Genomic DNA, 14,425 nt, shown 5'->3' with positions numbered 1-14,425 from the left:
TTCTGTTTTTCCTTTTGGAACATTCATCCATCTATCAATCCATCTATTCATCCATCCAACATTCACCCATCTATTAATCCATTCATTCATCCATCCAACATTCACACACCTATCAATTCATCCATTCATCCATCCAACATTCACCCATCTATCAATCCATCCATTCATCCATCCAACATTCACCCATCTATCAATCCATCCATTCATCCATCCAACATTCACCCATCTCTCAATCCATCCATTCATCCATCCAACATTCACCCATCTATCAATCCATCCATTCATCCATCCAACATTCACCCATCTATCAATCCATCCATTCATCCATCCAACATTCATCCATCTATCAATCCATCTATTCATCCATCCAACATTCACCCATCTATTAATCCATTCATTCATCCATCCAACATTCACACACCTATCAATTCATCCATTCATCCATCCAACATTCACCCATCTATCAATCCATTCATCCATCCAACATTCACCCATCTATCAATCCATCCATTCATCCATCCAACGTTCACCCATCTATCAATCCATCCATTCATCCATCCAACATTCACCCATCTATCAATCCATCCATTCATCCATCCATCCAACATTCATCCATCTATCAATCCATCTATTCATCCATCCAACATTCACCCATCTATTAATCCATTCATTCATCCATCCAACATTCACACACCTATCAATTCATCCATTCATCCATCCAACATTCACCCATCTATCAATCCATCCATTCATCCATCCAACATTCACCCATCTATCAATCCATCCATTCATCCATCCAACATTCACCCATCTCTCAATCCATCCATTCATCCATCCAACATTCACACACCTATCAGTTCATCCATTCATCCATCCAACATTCACCCATCTATCAATCCATCCATTCATCCATCCAACATTCACACACCTATCAATTCATCCATCCATCCATCCAACATTCACCCATCTATCAATCCATCCATTCATCCATCCAACATTCACCCACCTATCAATCCATCCATTCATCCATCCAACATTCACCCATCTCTCAATCCATCCATTCATCCATCCAACATTCACCCATCTATCAATCCATCCATTCATCCATCCAAAATTCACCCATCTATCAATCCATCCATTCATCCATCCAACATTCATCCATCCAACATTCACCCATCTATCAATCCATCCATTCATCCATCCAACAGTCACCCATCTATCAATCCATCCATTCATCCATCCAACATTCACCCATCTATCAATCCATCCATTCATCCATCCAACAGTCACCCATCTATCAATCCATCCATTCATCCATCCAACATTCACCCATCTATCAATCCATCCATTCATCCATCCAACAGTCACCCATCTATCAATCCATCCATTCATCCATCCAACATTCACCCATCTATCAATCCATCCATTCATCCATCCAACAGTCACCCATCTATCAATCCATCCATTCATCCATCCAACATTCACCCATCTATCAATCCATCCATTCATCCATCCAACAGTCACCCATCTATCAATCCATCCATTCATCCATCCAACATTCACCCATCTATCAATCCATCCATTCATCCATCCAACATTCACCCATCTATCAATCCATCCATTCATCCATCCAACAGTCACCCATCTATCAATCCATCCATTCATCCATCCAACATTCACTCATCTATCAATCCATCCATTCATCCATCCAACATTCACCCATCTATCAATCCATCCATTGGCTAGCCCACTGTTGCTAACCACTAAACATTCTCCCTCTCCTGATAACGTTTTACTCTCTTTGACATAGAATGTGCTACGACTAGTTTACCGGTTTAATTAATTTTAGATTCATTGAAATAGAAACAATAAAGTTTATATCTCACTAAATAGAATATTTACTAAGAAATCACAATGCAGCCATATAAATACTACTTGTGTGTGTGTGTGTGTGCGTGTGTGCGTGTGTGTGTGTGTCCTCTGTCTTCTCTATCCCCAGTGAGTCGTGGAGGATGGCTGCTTATACTGAGCCAGGATTCTCTGGAGGTTTCTTCCTGTTAAAAGGGAGTTTTCCTCTCCACTGTCGCTACATGCTTGCTTAAGCCTGATTCATGCTTCTCCGTCAGCTCCACAAGGGACAGACACGCACGGATTGACGGAAGCGTTTTGCCCTCATACTTCTCCGTCTCCTGGGGAGTGTTGCAAAGCAATTCCCCACCAGGACAGCAGAGGGCGTAGCGCTGTTCTGTGGTATCCTGTCATGTATCGGTCCAAGATAGTGTGTTTATATTATGTTTTTTGTATATGAGAGACTTTTTAACACAGACAAATTTGTCTCTCATCCTCCTCCACCTCTTCATGCGCTCGCCACCTCTAAACCCACGTTTCCTGTCATTTCTGTCCACAAATAAAACGCTTGCTGCGCATCTTCTCACTCCTCCAGTCACGGGGATTTAAACCTTCATATTTTAGAGTTTTTCCACGAGGTATTCTTCAAGCTGCTCCATGTCTGCCGCTAGTTATCCTCGGCTCTCTTTATGTTTTTAAGGGCGGCGATGTAGACGACAGCGGCGTCCTGACCAATCACAAGCTTGCGTTGTCCGTCTCGACTGACGGATGTTTAGAAAAGAAAGCTCGACTCCGTCCGTCCTTGCGGAGCTCTCCAGCAGGCCCGCAAGGAAGTTGCGTGTCTCCGCACTGACGCAGACGGAGAAGCATGTCAGGCTTTAGTATGAGGAATGCTGTAAAGACTCTAACACTAGTCAGTGACTCGATGCAACCTGCTGGGTTCCTTATATAGGAAAATTTTTTTCTGATTGGCTTAATGAACTGACCTGTATTGGAATGTTTATAATGTGAAGTGCCTTGAGACGACTCTTGTCGTGATTTGGCGCTATATAAGTAAAAGATAGATTCACAGTTTCTTTGTTAAAGATGACGAGAAACATTATTTTAACCAAACAGCCACAAGAGCTTTATCTGAGGCTCTGAAGCCACGAGACGTGCCTTAGAGAGGGTGGCTTTACGCTACTCAAAGTAAAAACAAACAATGGGAAAAAGACTGTATTATACAGAACAATGACTGGTTGGAGCACCTTGCCCAGTGACATTGCTGCAGCCAACAGTTTAAAATGATGCTAAAGCAGCATTTGAGTAACATCGCCTTAAATCCTGTGTTGAACCGTAACGTTGAATGGTATCTGTTAAATCTGGGCTGCCTAAGCCCTGAGAACATTAGTGTTTGTGGGTGTGCATGTGTGAGTAGGGGTGGGATGTTTTTGTTGTAGGTTGTTTTGTACGTTATTCTATGTTACATTACACTGACTGCAGGAAGAGTAGCTGTACAAGCTGCAGCTAACTGGGATCTAAAAACAAATGAAATGAAGCTTCAGCCTGATCCTACGTAGGGGAAACTTTACAAAGGAACTGATGGTCCTCCAGATCTGGTCCACTGTTCCACAGACCAAAGCCACTTAGTTCCTCCTGAGTTTGGGGCTCAGCATCATTGGTCTGAGTCTTTGCCACAATCTGTAGTTGACTTTCTCCAAGAAGTTTAGCAGAAAGATACCCTGATGATTAAAAACACTCTTGTATGGACTGTTTTTGATTCCTCCACTAGTGGTGACAGACAATACCGGGATGAGAACCCCAAGTCCTTCCAGTCCATCCAAGTCACTGGTCTCAACAGATCATGATTTGGTCGTAGCTCAAGCAGTGTTTAACGATCATAAGTTACTAACAAAGTAACTTTTACTTCCAAAAAATACAAACACAAACAAGAGCGTAGGAGAACATGGAGGAAACCTCATCAGGAACCTCTTCCAGACATTCCCCATTCACCCTTACTCCTTGTTTAGGTTTACCAGGTCAGTCCAGCATCCTCTCCACCGCCGAGTGATAAACGGGTGATGGTTAGATGTAAACAGACCGTGCCTTTTGATAACTGTGAAAGTTAAATAACTCCACAGGGCAACGAGTACAGGAACGTGTGCTACTGGATGTTTTCAGGACAGGATTCATTAGAGAAAATGCACTTTGATATCTCTTCTCACGCAGGCCCGTAAAGCTCTGGCTGACCGTCAGAAAGAGTTGGAGCTGAAGAGTCAGCAGATGGAGATGAAGCTCAGCAGTAAGATCGAGGAGGACATGAAGAAGGCTCGCAGGAAGTCCACACAAGCAGGTCAGAGGGTCCGTCCCGTGTCATGGTTTCATGCTGGTTGTATCGCGTTAAGGTCAGCATTGTCCAGGTGAAGCTTCGTGTGGACAGCTCCTTCAGTTTTACACGTTTAACTCAACTCTGGTGTAATTATGGGTGAGACACACTGATCAGAGGAGTGAAAGAAGTCTTGATGCATCTCCTCTCTGCCCACCTGACTCCCCTCTGTGTGGCTGCTTGCTACTCAAACCCTGGCTAGTTTACTTCCAATAACTTCTGTAAATAAAACAAAGCATTCAGCATTTTGAAACGGTTTTCTATCCTTTCATGCAAACAAACTGCACGTCAAACATCTATTGGGACACTGACCTGGTGAGTTGGATCCTGCAAGTGTACGGTGTCTGTTGCTTTAGTGGGAGGAGCAAATATATTCCAGGGTGGGAAGGGGACAGCCGGTGGTTATGGCTCTCATTCATTGATGATGCAGCTGCTGGACCACAGACAGACTGAGATTCGCTTTCAGACGGGGGTGCAATCACCTTTTTACAGGGGAAAATGTTAAAGATGATGATTTGTTGACTATCTTGTTACAATTATTTCTTGGAGATTAAATTCCACATTATGGTTACAATACTGAAAAAGTAGATTATTATTATTATTTGTAGAGTGTTTAACTACATACTAGAATCAACACTGTTTGCTATCAGCTTTGTTAGATTCTGAGAAAAGATCCAAACGAGTTAATAATGAAGCTTCCATTATATATAAATATCTAGGATATTATATATTCGATAGAAGTTCATATGCCAACGAGCTTGGTCTATTTTTAATCCAAAGATTAATGTTTAATTTAAGATAATTAAATTTAATAGCAAAAGTTTATTTATTTAATCAGAAGTTAATAATCTTTGCTTTTTCAATAACCAAAAATATACACCATTCTGTGTTTCATTTCAAAGAAGAGTCAGGTTTTTAAAGTTAAGAATTTATTACTAACACTTTTAAAAAATGTCAATTTAGAAATGACAGTTTTTTAACAGACAATTTGATATTAAAACTTGTTTTAAAAAGCAAACCTTTGACTGAATGGAAACTAAATGAAATGCGAGGTTTTGGGTGCGTGAATGAATCAGAAGGTTTCTTTCAGTGAGAAGCGTTCTGGGTGAAAAGTTGGTTTTGCAGCTGACTGAGTCGTTTCGTAGATAAACAGCATACAGACGTCATCTGTCAAAAGTGTCTACCTCACCCAGTATCAGGAGAACCTCTTCTGCATCCGAGATGTCAGGTGGAGATGATGTCCTCCGGGCACGAGGTTGGTAGAAGGACCTTAGTGCGACCAAATCGGTCCTGAGATGTCTCCGTGGGTCACGCGACTGGTGGAACTATTAGCGTCTCAAAATCAATAACTCTGAAGGAGTTTTGCGTCAGCTGGTTACAGGTGTGTTTATTCGAAGCAAGACTATCGGCGTGACAGAATGCTTAGCGAGGCTGGGGCGGCCGTCCCTCGTCCTCTGGTGGGTTCAAGAACTGGCTTTTTGCTGCAGAAGATTTAGTTTTAACAAAACCCTCAGAACACGCCCTCTCCGCGTCAGAAAGCTTGGTCATGAAGTAAAGACGTGTGAGATGGTTTAAACTTTACCCTGGATACCTCTCTGCATGAGGTGGTTAATGTGCAAGATGACCTTCTGGTTTACTGAACACACATTAGGATCATCAACAATAATTATTATTATACCCAAAGCATAATAAGTCATTTCAGTAATTAAAATACATTTATACTGAACCAAGAGATTATTTATGATGATTGTAATAACAGTAATAAAGTCAAAAGTTTATTAAAATTATTATTTAAAATTATTATTGTGAAATCTTGAAGTGTCCTTCATCTTGGGACGGATCAACAGCAGATAAAGATGTTGTTCAGCAGACATCATGGCTCCTGGCGGTTAATCTGTGGGGCAAAGTTACAGTCGACCCAGCTTAACCCAGCTGGGAAAGTGTGACCTTTGTTACAAATTAGAGGCCATTCATGACGCTACATATTTAATAAAATGCCTTCATTTTGTACAAAACCTGCTTGTTTCATGATAACCTCTAGCCGATTCAAAAACCCACAGTAAGTTTCTGAATCATAAATGATTCAGATCCATCAGAGCCGAAGCAACGAGACACTCCTGTTCAGCTAACGCCTCATATCGTGTGTGTGTGTGTGTGTGTGTGTGTGTGTACTTCTCTTTACATGCTTAAGTGGACACATTTAACTTTAACCTGTAGTGTGAGGACATTTCTACATTGGGGGATATCTGGCTGGTCCACACAATGACAAATACCCTTAGATGTGGTTTTAGAGGGATGGTGTGAAATAACTTGGTTTGGATTAGGTCAAGTATTCTTTATTCCGGACTCAGTCCAGTTCACAGGAGTGGAAATAACATTGTACAGATAAGATAACATGAAATGAGCGCAATATGACACACTAAAGCACACGATACAAAATAATCACGAAAAACAAAAACAAGAGACGACAGTAGTTGAAAATAAAGCTTCAATTATTGTGACTCTCTAATGTAAAACAGAAGAAGACTTATTCCAGTGTTTCCACACCTTTGACTGGTAACAATGACACAGGCGCTGGTTAGATTTTAAACAATCACATGTTTAGAATTGTTCAGCCTACAAATAAATGTATAAATAATGTTTCTTCTGACAGCTTGTGGGTGCTCATCCTCGTATTTACAAAAGTGTTACCGCCATTCGTCCATCTGGGCTTCCTCAGTATCACAGAGCATCATTATAGGCAACCTGCAGCCTAGCATACTACATTTCTCATAGTTAGTCCATAGACAGGCCATGTACGGGGGTGAGTGTATTCCCCTGAGCGTAACATATGGCACTGCCTACACATGCCATCATCTCTCATGTCCTCTGTGATGATACGACCAAGATATTTTACCCTGTAGGCGACACTAATCACAGAGTCTGACAGATACAAATCTGGAAACTTCATTTGCTCGTCCTCCGTGGCCCGGCAGGTCATAACCACACTTTTAGCTGCATTAGACATCGTGTTGTGCTCTACTCCATAGTCAGAGCAGATATATGGTAACTGCTGCAGACCAGCGGTGCTCGGACTTACAACCACCGAGTCATCTGCATGCATCAGATGGTTTATGACATCACCACCAGCTGCACAGCCAGTCCTGCAGGCCTTTAACCTCACTGATAAGTCATCCATGCACAGGTTAGAAAGAAAAGGCGATAGAGCGCCTCCTTGTCTGACTCCATTACTGACCTTAAAGGGCTCTGAGATACTGTTACCCCATTTGACCTGTAACATTGCTGACCATACCAATAAACCACGATGTGTTCAATGTACCTTGGGACACCTCTTTGCAGCAGCTTGATGAATAGTTTCTACGGATAACTCTATCAAATGCCTTGGATGCATCTATGAAGGAGACAGAGACTGAGGGGTTCTGGTTTCTGTATTTGGTCGCCATCTCCTTTAGAGCACGTCTGTACCAAGCTCAGGCTTAAAGCCAAACTGATCATCTGGGGTTTTTAAGGTGTCGTTAATTCTGTCCAGCAGAGTTCCTGGGCAGCTGATAGTTTTAAGATGCCCTCCTTAGAGAGGGTAGGCCATTCCAGAACTTTCCTGGTATTTTCACTGTCATGTTCTTCAGACATGGGCACACACTCCAGATTTAATTCAAACCCAAATGGGACGTGGTTAGGGTTAGCTCATATAAGATGCTTGTGTCTGACAGGGTTAGGGTTAAGCTTGGTTTATGCTCGACGCGTCCGTGAGGTCTGCACGGCTCCGCGCTGCAAAATTATGTCATTTTAACAACCACGCCCCTCCACCGCGCCTCCGCACGGCCCAAACTTTCCGCACCACGCACCTAGGAAATTTTCTAACCACGCGGATGGTCGGACGCGGAAAAACATGGCGGACTGGCAAGAACTAGTATGGCAGAGGTTCGTAAATAAAGACATTTGTATGATTCAGCTCTCAAAGATCACCGTGATCAACAGTGGTCTGTCCCCCCAGATTCAGATCGGCCCCGATTCGTCCCCCCCAACTAAGGCCAGAAAAAAAAAAATCGGAGGTTTAGCGCTTGAAGCTCCTTTTTCCAATTACATTGAATGCAGCATGACGTAAACAAACACCGACTCCAGAGGCGCCAAAGTGGTTGCTGCTAGGATGCAGGATGAAGCAAAAAAGGCAAGCAACGATTACTGCGTATTTAAAAAAGACCAACAATGTAAGTTGGCGGGACCGATCTGTCTGTTTATGCATGTTGGGTCAGTGTGGTTGGGACTTACTCGTTATAAGCGCCAAAGCCACATTGCTGACTTTAACGAGTCTCATCTACAATATGATCCCTCATGAAGTTACTACTTTACATCAGAAGATAGTGGGGATGTGGAGCCTTCAGGCTGAGCAAAGTTTGGGAGTTTTTAGAGTTTGAAAAACACCTCCCGCCGAGAGGCTCCCAGTCAGGGAGAGGAGGAGAAGTGCAGCATGAAGAGCGCAAATATTAGATAAAAAGTATAATTGCTGGCAGGTCTGGTCTTTGTTGACTGATCACTTTGTCTGGTAATGACTGACTCCGATTATGAAGCAGAATATTGACTCTGGTACTGATATTCCGGAACTGCGCTGCTCTGGGTGGCTGCATGTTGGAGTAGCTCTGTTGAATATATGTAAGTTTTGCCTTTTCTTGGACATTTTTTTCTTCTGGTTTCTCGGGAGGAACTGTATTTTTTTGGATATTTAACTTTTCTGTTTCTGGTGCTGTGAAGCTTGGAGGATTTTTACTGCTATTTTTTCACTTTTTTCACTTTTTGAGTATTTGTTATGATGTGTAACCATGGCATCAAGCTGGTTTACAATCAGGAGCAGCTGATTAACATTGAAAAGGCTGAAATTATACCTCAACTGAAGCCACAAATCCCAAATGAGCTAAAACGCAAGAAGCGTGGGTGCAGAGCAGGAGCAAAACGGAAACAGAGAAAGAGGAAATTCAAACCATCTCTTCCATTGATCATAATGGGCAATGTGAGATCACTGGCCAACAAGATGGAGGAACTCCAAGCCCTTTCAAGGACTCAGCCAGTATCGGCAGTGTAGTGTTATGTGTTTCAGTGAGACGTGGCTGCAGGACCATATCTCCGATTCCAGCGTCTCTCTGCCAGGATTCCTGACTGTACGAGCAGACAGAGATCTGAAGAGGAGCGGGAAAAGAAAAGGAGGTGGAATGGCAGTGCTTGTCAACAACAGGTCATGTTTCAGTGAAATGTCGTCTCTGCATCCCAGATGTTGAACTCTTGGCAGTAAGTTGTCGCCCATATTATTTGCCAAGAGAGTTCACTAGTGTTGTCTTGGCAACCATTTATATTCCACCTTCAGCCATTGCTGAAAATGCATGTGATGCCATCAGTTTCATTGTCGCTAAGCTACAAACCCAACACCCCAATGCATTTGTGGCTATGTCTGGTGATTTTAATCATGCCTCACTCTCTGCTACACTTCCAACATTTCAACAGTTTGTCAGCTGCTCCACCAGAGAAAACAAGACATTGGATTTGTGTTATGCAAATGTAAAGAATGCATACATGTCCAATACAAGACCTCCTCTGGGACATTCAGATCACAATTTTGTTTTTCTCAGCTCAGAATACAAACCACTTGTTCAGAGGCAACCCGTGACAAGAAAAACTGTGAGAAAATGGTCACAGGATGCTGAAGAAGCCCTGCAGGGTTGTTTTGAGACCACTGATTGGATGACTCTCTGCCAAGGATATGAAGAGGACATCAATGCCATGACTGGATGTGTCACTGACTATATAAACTTCTGTGTGGACAACATCATACCCACCAGAACAGTGAGATGCTTCGCTAACAACAAACCCTGGATCACCAGTGAACTGAAGAATCTGCTAAATGAGAAAAAAGAGCCTTCAAGGAGGGAGACAGGGAATTATTGAGGAGTATACAGAAGCAACTGAAGATCAAGATCAGAGACAGCAAGGAGGCATACAGGAGGACGCTGGAGAACAAACTACAGAGGAACAATATCAGAGATGTCTGGTCAGGGATGAAGAAGATCACAGGCTTCAAGCAGAGGAAGGATTGCACAGATGGCAGCCTGGACACAAGCCAATGAACTGAACAAGTTCTTCAATAGGTTCAGTTCAGGAACAAACCCAGCATCCTCCTTGCCTGTCCCCAGCCAAACAGACATCCCATCCTCCTCTGATCCAACATTTTCCTGTCACACGCCAGCTCTTTTGTCTTCTAACGCAGTCATGGACTCTTCTGGTTCTATAAATCTGTCTTCAACCAAGTCAGGAGATGCTGCTGCCCCATTTACCTCCCCCTCCCACCTATCTGTCTCTAGAAGTCAGGTGAAGAGGCAGCTGGAGAGACTGAACAGGAACAAGGCTGTAGGTCCAGATGGTGTCAGCCCCAGAGTACTGAATGCCTGTGCAGAGCAGCTCTGTGGGATTCTGCAGCACCTTTTCAACCTCAGCCTGGCCCAGGAGAAGGTTCCAGTCCTGTGGAAGACATCCTGCCTTGTTCCAGTTCCAAAGAAAACTTGCCCATCAGTCAATGACGACTACAGAACGGTTGCCCTGACATCCCACATCATGAAGGTCCTGGAGAAACTCCTGTTGGTCCACCTGAATAAGCAAACTAGGACATATCAGGACCCGCTACAGTTTGCTTATCGCCTTAGAGTTGGAGTTGACGATGCCATCATCCAGCTGCTTCAACCAATCCACTGTCATCTGGACAAAGCAGGCAGCACTGTCAGGGTCACGATCTTTGATTTCTCCAGTGCATTTAACACATTTCATCCTGATGTACTTTGCCAGAAACTGCAGAAGACACAGGTGGGGGCCTCAACTATCGCCTGGATTAAAAACTACCTGACAAACAGACCACAGTTTGTGAGGCTGAAGAACTGCACATCAAACCAGGCGATCAGTAACATTGCAGCACCACAGGGGACTGTACTCTCACCATTCCTTTTCACCTTGTACACCTCAGACTTCCAGTACAAATCAGATGGGCCATTCCCATCTGTACCGGGCCGGGTAGCGTAGGTTGTTTACATATCTGGGTGGCCTGGTATTTTTCCGGGCCAACCAAGGCTCATTCTCAGCCCTCTTCTCGAGGGGGTCTGCTTCAGGCCGACCAGGGCCAACACACCCACTGCTGACAGCAAATTCACACCTTCCATTAAAGCAAACCTCTGATTGGTGGGTAGAATCAGCCCACATGGGCTTAAGACAAGGATGTGTGGAATCAACCGGGCCAGGCTGGGGACGACTGGGGCTACCCGGCCCGGGCCGACCCAGTACAGATGGGAATGGCCCAAGAGACCTGCCATCTACAGAATTACTCATATGACTGCAGTTGTCGGGTGTATCAGAGATGGACAGGAAGCTGAGCACAGAGAGCTGGTGGAGCGCTTTGTGGCATGGTGTGGAAACAATCATCTGACCTTGAACGTGAACAAAACAAAGGAGACGATTTTAGACTTCAGAAGAAACAGGGTGGAGTCAAACACTGTTTCCATCATGGGAGAAGAAGTGGAGGTGGTTGAGGAATACAAATACCTTGGAGTTCACCTGGACAACAGACTGGACTGGAGAAAGAACAGCAAAGCCGTTTACAAGAAGGGACACAGCAGACTGCACTTCTTGAGGATGCTTAGGTCCTTCAATGTCTGTAGCAAGATGCTGCAGATCTTCTACAAGTCTGTAGCTGAGAGTGTAATCTCTTCAGCCATCGTCTGTTGGGGTAGCCGCATCAGAAGCAGGGACCTGAAAAGGCTCAACAGCCTAATAACAAAGGCTGGTTCTGTTCTGGGGAGGACTGTGGAACCACTGGAGGAGCTAATGCAAAGAAGGATTCTCCAGAGAATCAAGAAAATGATGGACAACCCTGAGCATTCTCTTCACAAGACTGTCCGACAACGGAAGAGTGTCTTCAGTCAGAGGCTTCTTCAGTTTGGCTGCAACACTGACCGCTACTGGAGATCCTTCCTGCCAACAGCCATTGTAATATACAACAACTCTTTGATGACTTGATTATTATTATTATTCTGAGCTACTACAGCAATCAATTTCCCTCTGGGATTAATAAAGTATTTTTGAATTGAATTGAATTGAATTGATGAAGAAATTCACTCATCCAGCCGGGACGATTGACGCTGCTGCAGCATCAGACAGCTGGTGCTGCACGAGAGGTGTGTGGAGTTTACAAGCTCCAGACGTTGGGTTTGATGTTGGTTTAACCTTCTCTGGGACGTGATGGATGTAGAAACGATGGTAAAACACCGCTAACGTGACAGACGTAGCGACAATGTAAAACAAAAGCCTTAAAAAGAGGCAGATGCCGATGCGTTTTGTATGGAAGTCAAGTGTGCCACATAATCATAAAAAAAGTAAAATATAAAATTTAAAAAGAGATTTATATATTTATATATAAATAAATACTTTCCAAATATAATGAAAATTTATAAATAACGTAAAAATACGAAGGAACATCTGTTGGTCAGGCTGAAAAGTTTGGGAACCACTGCTCTAAGTGATAAGTGAATTTCGTTTCTTATTATATTTTATGTGCAGTTTTTTAGGGCTTTTATGTTTTCTGTAAAGATCGGTATGCTGAAAATCATTTAACGTTTTCCATAAAGCATGAGGTTTTGGTTAGTAATTGATTGGGAGAATAACAAATGACTGAATTAAATAGTGGAGCACCTCTGTCAGTGCGCCCCAGGGCAGCTGTGGCTACATCGTAGCTCATCATCAGTGTGCGAATGTGTGTGTGAATGGATGAATGATCCACTGTAGTGTAAAGCGCTTTGGAGTCCGTACTCTGAGAGGCGCTATACAAGTGTGGATTATTTATCATTTATAGTGTTGATCAGGCAGAGCTTTGTTGCCAGCGTTCCACTTTATAATGGCTTCAAACACGTATATAAAAGTGTTAATTTTTACGTAAACCATTGGATGAAATTACACAAACTGACTGAGCTCTAGTTAAGGCGCTTGCAATAGTTTGTGTATGTGTACGTGTACATGTGTGTGTGTGTGTGTGTGTGTGTGTGTGTGTGTGTGTGTGTGTGTGTGTGTGTGTGTGTGTGTTTGGTGGAGGGTACATTGGAACTTTGTCCCCCCCAGTTTGAAAATCCTATCTGCGCCCCTGCCTAGAGGTAAATACTTCAGTTGACAGCAGTAAGGCACTATGTTCACAGAGTAGATTCAGGTGTTTGCAACGATTGAGTCTCCATCAGGAGTATCTGCATTCATGTCACCAAAAACACACACATTTAGGACTGTATTAACTTTTATAAAACTATTAACAAAAACAAATAAATTCCGCTTCATTATTAAGGCACTCAAACGGCATACACACACTCAGGACAACAAAGTCCTTCTCATCATAGATAGCTAGATACCAGTCCACATCACGCCCCATCACATTTATGTATAACACCACTTGTATAACACCACCTGGTATTCTCCCCCTTAGGCCGGGGACACAACGGCTGCCGAAGCGCCGGGAGGCGAAGCGCTCATGAAATTCGGCCGCTGCTCGCTGCTCCTCAGTTCAGACCAGATGCTTGTTTCTCCGCACCGATGTCGGTACAGGATTTGCTCGGGTGCAAGATCGGCTCGGGGTCCTTCGACTGCCGATGACGTCAAAGTACGGCAAACCCACTCGGACAAAATACACTACACATCTATACTGTTGGAACGAATTTAGCAGTTTCGTTATTAAAATAATGTTTCTTACGACGTAAGTTTGTGTTTATAATGGTATTTGTCAAATAAAACACTATATTGTATTCATAATGTTGAACTCCTCTTTGAGCACATCCCTTGAAGGATCATAGGTATTAGCAACACCTGTGAAATTGTATTTGCAGGAAAGAAGTGTGTCCCGTTTATTTTTTATTTTTTATTGAATACGCTTTATTGACAGAGCACATAATACAAGTACAAAGAAATAACAAGCACAATGTCAGGGGGTTTCTATGGTTAAACAAAACAGTCTAACAAAGAATGACATGATATTGAACAGGGAACATAAGTTTATGTTTTTGACAGCTTTCAAATTTTGAGAATGTTGTATGTTTTTTATATATTGTTTGGTTTCATTTAAAAAGCACTGAAAGGATGGTTTTGCATTAGAAATTTTCGACTTATGTGTATGAAATTTAGCTAATAATATCAATAAATTAATCAAAT

At 43.0% G+C, this 14,425-nt stretch overlaps 1 protein-coding gene across 1 annotated transcript in view; it reads left to right on the top strand.

Moving 5' to 3' along the window:
• gas7b (growth arrest-specific 7b) overlaps positions 1–14,425 on the top strand; it is a 107,691-nt gene that overhangs the window by 84,196 nt on the left and 9,070 nt on the right. The window contains exon 11 of the mRNA XM_015976263.3: positions 4,057–4,180. Coding sequence (XP_015831749.3) covers positions 4,057–4,180 — 124 coding nt within the window. The remainder of the gene's footprint in view (positions 1–4,056; positions 4,181–14,425) is intronic.

The sequence above is a fragment of the Nothobranchius furzeri genome, chromosome 16, assembly GCF_043380555.1.
Source record: "Nothobranchius furzeri strain GRZ-AD chromosome 16, NfurGRZ-RIMD1, whole genome shotgun sequence".
NCBI lineage: Eukaryota > Metazoa > Chordata > Actinopteri > Cyprinodontiformes > Nothobranchiidae > Nothobranchius > Nothobranchius furzeri.
This window is presented reverse-complemented; position numbering and strand designations above follow the sequence as displayed.